The 10855-nt window shown below is 51.4% G+C and overlaps 1 protein-coding gene across 1 annotated transcript; it reads right to left on the minus strand.

Annotated features, from left to right (window-relative positions):
- Window positions 1-6108: 6108 nt before the first annotated feature.
- Window positions 6109-7542, minus strand: SST (somatostatin). The gene is made up of 2 exons (XM_009089134.4): window positions 7347-7542; window positions 6109-6496 (listed from the first exon to the last, which is right to left on the minus strand). Exons 1-2 carry the CDS (start codon window positions 7482-7484, stop codon window positions 6284-6286), a joined length of 351 nt encoding a protein of 116 aa, XP_009087382.1. The 5' UTR covers window positions 7485-7542; the 3' UTR covers window positions 6109-6283.
- Between the last annotated feature and the right edge of the window lie 3313 nt (window positions 7543-10855).

Below are 10855 nucleotides of genomic sequence, written 5' to 3' on the forward strand. Positions count from 1 at the left end.
ATTCCATCCTTAAGCATTTCCACCAAGGCCTCCTGAGCCAGTTTCTTCTCTTGGGACAGAGTTGCAGGATGACACAATTACATCACAGAATGATTTGTTCCTTCCCTCATTTCTTATCTTCTTCCTGCTGCTGGTTGATAAACTTGATTGATTGAAAGCTGGCTACAAGGAACTCATTAATGTGCCCAGACATGGCTTCTACTTTGTTCCTCTGTCTTAGGATCTCCTCAATTTTTTTCTTTGCCTTGTTGCTGGTGTCAGTATCACCACTGCTAATGTGACAAATAAGGGAATTGATGGTGGAGGTGACGTTATGACATGTGTCATCACTGTCTGAGGAGATAAGCAGGGTTTGGAATTCAGGGTTCATATCTAACTGGATTATATCTTTCAGTCTAAAGAGATTGTGTTTTCTGCAAACCAGCCTGCTTACTTGCTTACTTGCATGTGGAGGTAATGTCTGGGGAGCCACATCCATATCCACAACTGAAATTTCCTCCTTGAGAGCAGGTGGGCTCTGGCTTTAAGGGTACATCTCTGAATGCTAACAAGAGGCTTCACATCTTGTGTTTGAACCATGCTGAGGTTTCTCATTGCAACACATTGTTGAAGAAACTCTTGACCTGCCAGGTTCCTGTTTTTCAACATGACCCAGCATCCTCATATATTCTTCAGGAAGATCCCCAGCTGTTTCGAATAGGGAAATTCCTTCCTCTGCCCCTGCCGCTGCTGCTTAGACTGTGATGTTTCAGAAGATCTGAGTGAATAAGGAGAGGATGAAAAACAAAAAATGCCAAGGGAAGATTGACATGGAAGCAGTTTCTTGAAATTTGCAATTAGGACAAAACCCACTGCATTTTTATCCTAGCTAGAACACTTAAGTTATTATCATGCTATTTAACTTTATTCTGGCACATTAAAAACTGGCAACTGTGACATGAGAAATGCCCTTTAGAAATGAGAAGCAGGCACTTAGTTTGAGAAAAAAAAATCCTTGTCAGTGCAATAGCACTGCCTGCATCCTGACACAGCTCTGGCCCCCAAAAGTGCTGCTCCATGGAAAACCCCTCTTTGCAGGACCTCTGACTGCAGCTCATCTCCCTGTGGTGAGGTTGTGGCCAGAGGTGGAACAGCTTCTGGCTCAGAGGACCCCCATCCTCACATGTGGGCACACACGGACCTCGAGCTGGGCTCTGTGCTCTTTGGCTCTCTCTGCTGGCTGCAGGGCCCCCCAATCCTGGGCTTGTGCACTCTCCCCCCAGTGACACCCTCTGGGGGGCAGGCTGCTCTGGGGGCCAGGGACACTGGGTGAGGAATATCGTGTTTGAGCCTCTAGGAAGAATCACAGACCCTGCCAGGCACCAGAAGTAAAGCAGGAAAAAAGAGCTGCCAGGAAAGAATTACAAAAGAGCTTTGCAAATGTGACAGCCGATTTCCAGAGGGATCATTTTCCTCCTCAGTCATGAGCAGAAGGAGAGGTTTTCCTTGAAGGCAGAGTACAGAGCTCTGTGTAAGGGAGCAAATGATCTACCTCAGGCAGAGCAGCACCAGGCTGATTGCTGGGCTGGGAGGGAATCACTGACTTTGGCTCTGGGACATCTCCTAACAGGGGTTGTGGATGAGTCTGGAGGGCCTGGAGCATCTCTGAGCTCTCCTCCTGGGAATGCTTTTCCAGGGCTGGAGGCCAGAAGCGTTTCATCCTTCTGCACCACAGAGCACAGCAGGCTGCTGCCTGCAAGAGCCAGCTGCAAGGGAGGGGGAGGCAAGCAGTGGAGAGCATCAGGAGAGATGCTCTGTTAGAGCATCACTTGGCATGTGAGACCAAGTCACTTTCTCTCTTCTCCAGCAGCCAGTCTAGGTGATAAACAAAGCCTGGGTTTGCATTATTGCATGTTTTCTCAGGGAATATCTTAGTAGAAAATACTAGGGACCTTTGTTAAATTAATTTTGTTAACTGAATGACCAGGTGTGTTTCTTTATCAGATGATGCTGGAAGTAATGGTTCATGGCACAAACTGGCATTTTTACTATACATATGAAGAAAACTGAACTTGTGGGGGGTTTTTTGTGACTGTTAATTTTTTCTTGTATTCTACAAGTTGTTTATGGCGTAAGTTTTCTAAGACTGGGATACAAAATTTTCCTGAGATACCCAGTATCTGGCCAAACAGCTATTCTCAGAAGTGTAATTGGGTTTTGGGAAAAAAAAAAAACCCAAACAAATAACTCCCTAATAAAACAAAGACAAAGGTGAAGAAAAAAGGAATAAAAGTGTTTTTTATTGCATTATTCTGTTGATAAGCTAACAAAAAGTCAAGTGTTCAGTGAACAAAGAGTACAGTCTGTTCCTTTATCATAGTAACTTTTATTGCCTTGGTATATCTTCTCTTACCCTGCTCAATAACCATCCTGCTGCTTTGCTTGCTGAGAATTAGGACTCTGTTGTAGCAGTGAGTGCTTCTCTCCAAGCACCTGATGCTCACCCATGTGGGGGCTGGGGCAGCTCTGGCACTCCTCAGAGATGCTAGGAGTTCGGTGGGATGAAAGAGAAATTTCCTCTGGTGCAAGGAGAGGTCTGGGAATCAGAGATGCTCCCAGTAGCTGCAATCAGCTGGTGCAATTCTTGTGAGGAGCCCCAGAGTCAGAGTAAAGGCAAAGGCACCATAGAGCTTCTTAAGGGCTCTTCTCAGGGTAGGGAACTTGTGCCCATGGGTCCAGGTTCTTGATCTTTTTTGCAGAGCCAAAAGGAGTTAGATGGTGCCAGAGTGGACTCAGGATATGAAATCTGGGTCCCACAGGTACTTCCTCCCAGCACAGCTAGGATCCCTTCAAGCCATTTGTCCACAGTGAGCCTTCTGGACCAAAGTGGACTTCTCTTTTTTACCAGTTAGAACTGCACCTAAAAAATAATCTTGGCCTGCTTGCTGGATCAAGAGACACCCCTTGGCATCATTGGAGACTTTGCTTTTGGGGGTGGCTGAGAAGCTCCTCACTGACTTCCCACAGGTCATGTGTGTTTCCAGGCCTTATACAATTTTTCTGGCTTTCATTAAGGGCAACTCTTCAGGCAGCAGTTTCAAGCCCTTTTATGTTGTTCCTTACAGACATTTCTCTGCATTGCCTCAGATGAATCACCTGCTGATGAAGGTGCCTGCTGGAGGGGCATTACTTGGGTCTGCCCGTGGCACCAAATGCAAGAGGGGAGATGAATCATCTGAGTGTGGATCACCACAGCCCCTAACCTCCCCCAGCCCCATGCTGAGGCTATCCCTCCATGGAGCCTCCTCTCTGACCTGCAGAGAATGCGGCTTGAGAACCTCTCCCAGAAACTGCTCTGCTCTTGGGCAGCTCTAGCCTGTGTGCTGTACCTGTGTGCCCATCCAGACTCAGCCTTGCCCAGCAGGAGTGTTCCCAGCACGGAGCTCTGTGCCGTGGCTCCGTGTCTAGGGATTAAATATACTTATTTACTCTCTTTAGCCCATAACTCCCACACGTCAAAGGGAAAAAGAAATCTTTCTTTTTCTTTCTAGTCTTTTTAGCTCAGCATGGCAAGACCAGCTCCTCATTGTGTTTGTACAGCTCCCAGTACCTGGGATTGCTGGCACTGCCACAGTGCAATTACATGTGGTGATTCTGCATTTAATGCCTTGGAAGAGAGCTCCCCAGACTCCAGGAATTCCTGAGCTGACACAAGGAGCAGTTTGTCTTTCTATCTCTGAGCTGGGGACTTGCCTTCACCAGCACATCTTCATTAAGCTTCCCAGAAGCCACCACGGCATGCCATCAGCTGTATTGAAACAGGCTGGTGTAGCTTATGAATCACTGTCTTTAATTCCTGCTTGTGACTGGGGATCATCCAGATCCCTTTTTGGGATGAGTTTTACTCCAGCAATTGGCAGGATTAAACTCCTTCAGAAGCATGGGTTGAGCATTATGAACAAGGGGAAAAGCCTCAGGCGAGTAGTGGTCTATTTATATCCCTTGAAAGATGGACTCTGTGCATGAGAATATTCAAATCCCTGGCCCCTCAACCCCCCTCCTGTTCCTTTAGCTGCTCTCTTGAGACTGTTTCAGCCCTGAAAAATTAGTTTCTTCTTGAAAGCTAAAAGGAACCTCAGTCAACACAAGAGTGAACAGCCAGGGATGGGGAGGTCTCTGCTTTACTGAATCCCCTAAAATCTGCTCTGTTGATACTACACGGCAGTGAAGGAATCAGATGTGAGCTGGGACAACTACTGTCTCCTCACAGAGTCTGTCTCCATATTTTCAAGCAGGCTCCTATTCTTACCCTGCTTGCTTTTTGAGGCTGATTACTGATCTAAATTACTGCCACTTCTTAAATATCTTTTTGGAGGCTTTTCCCTGCAGTACAGCCTTGTCCATCCCACAACAGTGAGTTAATCCTGCACCCTCCACAGGTGCACCAGCTGCAGAAATCCAGGGCTCAAAGAGGGTAAGGCTCTCTCCCTGTCCCCACAAAGTGCTGTGAGGACCACTGTGCCCTGCCCAGTCTGCACTGCACCCAGCTATGGTAAAGAGGGCAGAGCCCCTAACCCCAAGGCACTGCATGTGGAGCTAGCATTTCCCCAGACCACACCACAAAACCTATCCCAGTTCCAAAGAAGGAGGAGAGAAGCTCCCCGGAGCTGGGGAAACACAGGATCATGTCATAGTAAGGCTTCTCCAGCAGGTGCAGGATCCAGCTGGGCCAGCAGCAGTCCTTAGCCCTGCCTGCAGCACAGGCTAAGCCACAACTGCCCTGCTCCAGGGAGGGAAGGCAGAATCCAGCCCTGCCTCTGGCCCCCTCAGAGGGGCTGATACCAGCAGCTCCCCTGCCTGGGCATGTCCCTGCTGCCTTTGCCTGTTGCCTTTGTTTATAGAGGAGCCCAGTGAGCTCTGTAGCAGGGCTGGGATTTCACACTTGGCAATGACAAGGGATTCACCTTCCCCTCAGCTCGTATCCAACAGCCCCCTGCCTACAGAGAAAGGAGGCGCAGACCAAGAATGAAAGCAATGGTCCATGAGCCATCAAGAATGATGCCCCACAGAGAGCTACACTCAGCACAGACCAGAGGCAACTTAACAAGCCTTCAGCTGGGGAATCCACCTTCACTAGAGTCATGCTGAGCCCTCCACCCATGAACATCTCTAAAATTCCCCATTTTTCATCCTTCTTTCACATATGATGGCTACAAAATACTTATTTTTAACCCTAAATGATGAATTTCTCATCAAAGTGCCACCTGTTCCCTGTGCAGGATGTTTGCTCTACAGCTCCAATTCACCTGTGAGTGTGTGGCACAAACTAAACATGGCCAGAAAGCTGAGACTGCAAAAGCATGAAAAATTTGTCTTCCATTGAGAAAATAAGGTTTTTCTCACAATGCTATCTCCTACCCTGCTGAACACTTCAATATGCCTTTCAAGATGATGAAGTGGGTAGAAAAACTGCTTTGACCAGTTCATTAGATGGAGAGGGGCTGCTGTCATGGGGTTAACATCTCAGCTTTACAGAGATGGGAAACCACCCCCTGCATGGCAGAACAAAGGAAAACTTTCTGAAGGAATCCCAGGAACAGTGTTTGTCAGGAATGCTGCAAGGTGTAAAATATGCCAGGTAGGGAAACCTTTTAGTGCCTGTGTCTGAGGAGGGAATGAGATGTGTGGTGTAAACTTGTACCGTGAACTACTTTTACCATCCCCATCACTTGAAATACGCAGCCGAGATTTTTACTGATCCCTCTGGTGATGGGTGTAAATCCTCCAGACCGACTTGAAGCACCAAGCGCTGGGGATTTGATATCTAAAATATCACTGTGGCTCTAGTTCTTTTTGTAAGACCACAGAAAAAAAGATCCCATTATGATACACTGTGTGTGTGCATATGTGTGGGTGTGGATGGTGTTGGCTGCCCTGCGACAGGCAGCGTTCTGAAGATGAGCAGCCTGAGAGGTAACCTCAGTTTTCTCATTGACCACCGAGCCTCAGCATCACCGTTTGAAACATAAATTTTATTGCAACAGAGAATTAAAAATAGTACATTTGAAAGAGTTGCAGAGTGCATGTCATCAAAGAACTAGTCAGAAATCACAACTCAAGCAAATCATGTACAATTGGAACAGAAAGTTTTATTAAAACAAGTGGAAATCAAACTCAAATTTTCCTTGTTTGTTTAATTTCACCATAACTGTGGATTGTGTATTTACAGTCTTCGCCTCTTGTGGTGAAGGTTCTGCTCAGGGCAGGGCAGGGATGGATGGGGAGGAGAGGTGGGTTTCAAAAGCTAACAGGATGTGAAAGTTTTCCAGAAGAAGTTCTTGCAGCCTGCTTTGCGTTCCCGGGGTGCCAGAGCGGGATTTGAGTTAGCCGAGCGCTCCAGCTCCAGTCTCACTTCATCCTGCTCAGCCCCTCGGGACAAGTCCTCAGACTCCAGGGCTTCATTTTCTGTCTGACTTGGCTCTGAAAGCAGTTCTGCCAAAAAGTACTTGGCCAGTTCCTTGGGGACAAAAGACAGAAAGGGGAAAAGAGATAGACCACAATTACTCCTTGATTTCTTAGGGCTCACCACTCTGTTCCTCTAAGACTTCTCCGTGGCCAGCTTATAGACATTCAGGATGCAGGAGGAGAAGAGGAGCCCTGGCTTTCCAAAGAGCTCAGCCCGGCAGCTGCTATGCAGCAGTTGTGTCTAAGACATCTACCTGGTGTGGGGAACAAACTGCTGTCCTGTCCATGACTTGTCTTTACTTTCTCTTCCCACGGCTCCAGCACTCAGCAAGGATGCCATGAGCCTGATGCTAAAGTGACATGGGAAAGGTCTTTGGGTGAGCTGGCAGGGGAGGTAGATTTGGTCACCATCTCGCTAGGACTTCTTTTTCTTCTAGTCCCTTCAAGCCTCGGCTGTCACCCAGCATGGATAAGACCATTGTTCTGTGCTCTGGGAAAGCCGCCTTCATTCTGCTACCGAGAGAAACCCTTGGGAGCTTCACCAGGAGCTCAGCCCTGTGCTCCAGCAGCGCCTGCTCCTTACTGACCACCAGATCTCAGCTGGACTGTCTCACCTCCCAGCACCAGCTGCCCAACCTGTCGATGGCTCAGTCCCGGGGGGGAACCGGGGGATCTGCAGGGAAAGAAGGGTCTGCAGCAAGGAACCGGGCGTCTGAAACAGGGACATTGGGGAAGTCTGACGAGGAACGGGAGGGATCTGCAGCAGGGGTGCCAGGGGCTGTGACAGGGAGCGGAGGTTCTGCAGAGGGGAATCGGGTCTCTGTAGAAGCGGGAGCCTGCAGCGCGGCCGTCGGGGCGCCCGAGGGATACCCGCGGTGTCCGCCCCGTCGCGGCGCTCTCACCTGCTTCCCGGCGGCGGCGGCCAGCGACTTCTGCAGGAACTGCCGGAGCCGCGGGTCCGACGGGGCGGCCGAGACGGTGCCGAGGGCCAGGGCGATGGAGAGCAGGGCCAGGGCGCACTGGAGGCGGCACGACAGCATCTCGCCGGAGGGTCGGGCGCGGGAGGCGGCGGCGGGAGGCGCTGGCGGCTCCGCTGCAGCTCGGCTCCGGCGTTGGGGATCTCCTCGCCGCCCGCCGCCTTTATAAACCCTTCTCCTGACGTCAAGGCGGGGGCGCCCCCCTCGCCCCACGCCGCCGGGGGTGGGTCTCTGGGACGGGGGGGGAACGGGACCGGGGATGCTCCGCTCTGCCCAGCGCCGGCCAAGCCTCCACGTTCCCCCTGAGCTCCCCTCCCTTCTGGACGCCCCCAGTCCCCGTCCCTAAATCACCGCCCTTCCCGAGCTCCCGACCCTGCTCGTCCGCTCCCTTCTGCCCGGCCTCAAGCCCACCGGAGCGGCGGCGGGGGGTCCCGGCTGTCACCGCCTACCCGCGGCGCTGACCCAGCGCCGGAGGGTGAAGCCCCCCAGCAGCCGCGCTGCCAAAGCCCCTCGCCCTGGAGCCGGGTCCCTCCCCGTCGGTGAGAAACGGCTCCAGAATCCGGGGAGCCGCAAAGGGTCCCCTGAAGGGCGATCGCCTCCGGCTCCTGCAGGGGGTGGGGGTGCTGAGGTGCCCTTGGGGGTCCTTTTGCCTCCCCTGCCCCTGTGGGTCTCTCCGGCACCGGTCCGTTCCCAGGCTCCTTCCCGCGGGCAGCCCCGGGGGCAGCGGGAGCCTCCGGGGACAGTGCCCCGTCTCATGCCGTGGCTGTGCCGCTCCGGGAAGCGATCACAAATATGTGCCCGGGTCGGGGCGTGCTGGTCTCTGGCTCAGCCTTGTCTCCATCTCAGGGTCGCTGGACATGCTGGTCCCTTGGCATTCACCTGTCCCACTGGGATGGTGGGGCAGTCTTCCCCACTCCTCCAGCCTCTCCTGTGAGATGGCTGGTGCCCACAATGGGAAAAGCTGCTTCAGACCCCTTGAAGGATCAGCCTCCTCAGCTGTCTCCCAGCTGGCAGGAGCAGAGCAGGATGTGCTGGAAAGGGCCTCTGTTGTCAAAAAGGAGTATCAGAATCTCTCCTATCTCAATTTCCAGCTGAGAAAAGCCAAAGACTTGAGGGGACAAGAATTCAAGTACTGTGAAAAGGTCTCCAGAAGCCTTCAAAATGACATTTTGTTTTCATGATGAATTAATGTGCATCCCCTGCCCCACTTTCAACCCTGCTGCTGTCTGGGTTTGTTGAAGCTGCCCAGGGAGTGTGAAACGTGAAACAAAGTGTTCCTGCTCTGTTTCACAGTCCAACATGATGAATTGGTGCTGGTTGCTGGTTCCAGACCAGGCAGAACTTTGGGCTGCACTGCGACTGCCCTCTCTGGATGGTGCTTCCATTCCTTTGTGCAGTGCAGATCTGCAGCCTCACATAGCTTTCATCCTCTTCATCTTTCCCAAATTGTGGAGAGAAATTAATGAAAATCATGAGAGAATAAGCCTTCATTTGTAGCCCATGAGACCCTGAGGGTTGCGTTTACTTGTGCTGCATTTATAGCCAGTTTTTCCCCCTCTGCCCGATGTGGGCAGGCCAAACTCTGTGCTCCTGGGACCCTGTCTGTCTTCTAGCGTTGGTCTTGCTATGGGGAAATGGATAGAGAAGAATCAGCCCCTGCTCTGGCTTAGACAAATTCCTTTGTTTTGGGCACAGGACACAGCCTCCTACCAAGGCCAAGGGAAGTGATTGGACCCAAAAGAGCAGACTGTACCTAAGGGCTGTGACTGTCAGAGCTTTTCTCTCCACCAAGATCCTGTGTTAGCAGCTGGACCAGCGTCTCTCTCTCCGCTTGTGGGCAAAGCAGAGCCAGTCCTGGGCGTGGCAAATGGCCAAAGCAGCAGATGCCAGGGCACCAAACCTATCCTGGCTCTCTTGCCTGCCTTCAAGAGAGGTTTCCTAGGAAAGGATTTTCTCAGCAACTATAATTTTGCCACTTTTCTAGATGTGCCAGTAGCAGCAAGCTGGGCTCTCCTATTCTACCTGCACTGAGAATTGTAGCCCCCAGGCTCTCCTGCTTGGCACAGCCCAGCCCAGCTGTGCCACGCTGCAGTGCAAGCCTGGGCCAGCTTTGCAGAAGGCTCCAACTCTGCACCAGCTCATCCCAGCTCCCACAGCACAGGGCAGTGCAGTCTGCATGGGTTCCACATTGGAGAGGAACAGAGATGGGAATGAGAGACAACACTGGGTTATTATAGACTCCCCTGTGGCTTACTGGAAACTGTTACCTAACTTCCCCTGCCACTGAACAGCAGGCAGCTCTCCAGGCTGGCTCCCCTTCTGTCATTCAGTGTGTCAACCCAAGGGGATGGGGACACTGGGAGCTCCCATCACTCCAGAGCTACCATCCTCCTTTGGCTTCCACAGTGATGGATCTGCCCTGAAGTGCCAGAGGGATCGGTTCAACACCTGTACTTCTTAGGGCACTGCAATGGTCTGGAGTGCAGGCTTGGACTGCTGCATAGGGTGGAGAGCTCTGCCACATTTCATCACCCTTTGGACCCACCTGGACACCAACATGGAGATGAGTGCTGTAGAAGCTGGCACAGTGCAGGAACAACCTCATTGGTGAGTTCCCCTTTTTCTCATTTCCTGATAATTTCCTGGGGGGCCAGCAGGACTTAGACACACCTAATGGGATTGTACAGAGTTGCATAGCTCAGCTGGAGATGGATGGGTCCCAGATGGGCTGGCAGGAATGGTTTCAGGAAGTTGGTATGGTCCTGCTGCCATCAAATGGGGGAAGATACCAGACTTGATTCTTAAGGGGTTTTGAGAGGCCATTCTTGATGTCCTGCCCAAAGCCAGGCTGCTCAGCACCTTGCTCTTCCCCAGCTACACACAGCACCTCTGTGTGAATGAGTGCAGCTCTATTAAAGATGTTTAGACCAGAACTGTTCCTTCCCTGTCTTCACTCACATCTCGTTTTTTATTTTTGCATTTACTCAGCCCAGTCCTGCCCTGCCAACCCTCTCTGACCACCTGGCAGTGCAGGGCATCAAGCCACAGAGCAACAATGTCCTATGGGACTTTGGGTCGAAGAAATGTTGTTAGAGTTGTGCTCCTGACAGTCCAGTTCCAGGTGAGCACAGAAAATCTGACTGATGCACTGGGAATTCCTGGCTTGGATGTTCACTGGCTGCTATGGCTTTTCCATGCATATGGGGACAAGACTTAGAAGATGAGGTTGGCTCTGACTCCATCTCTCTGTGCAGCACTGGAGCTAGATGGCCATCCCTCTGTTCCCCCCTCTGCCTGAGGGTGGCTGGAGGAATTCCATCTGTGTTCCCCAGCAACAGGGGAATGGTGACCACATGGAAGTGTCCTGGATTTGTCCTACTGAATTTCAACTCACCTGAGGAAAGTGTGGTTGGTTTCTTCTCTATGGTCATGCC

Source organism: Serinus canaria, chromosome 9 (genome assembly GCF_022539315.1).
Source record: "Serinus canaria isolate serCan28SL12 chromosome 9, serCan2020, whole genome shotgun sequence".
Classification (NCBI taxonomy): domain Eukaryota; kingdom Metazoa; phylum Chordata; class Aves; order Passeriformes; family Fringillidae; genus Serinus; species Serinus canaria.

Coding starts and splice junctions, on each gene's coding strand:
- SST (XM_009089134.4), bottom strand. CDS start 7,484: ATGCTGTCGTGCCGCCTCCAGTGCGCCCTGGCCCTGCTCTCCATCGCC. Junction 6,497..7,346: donor CCGCCGCCGCCGGGAAGCAG/GTGAGAGCGCCG, acceptor TTTGTCCCCAAG/GAACTGGCCAAGTACTTTTT.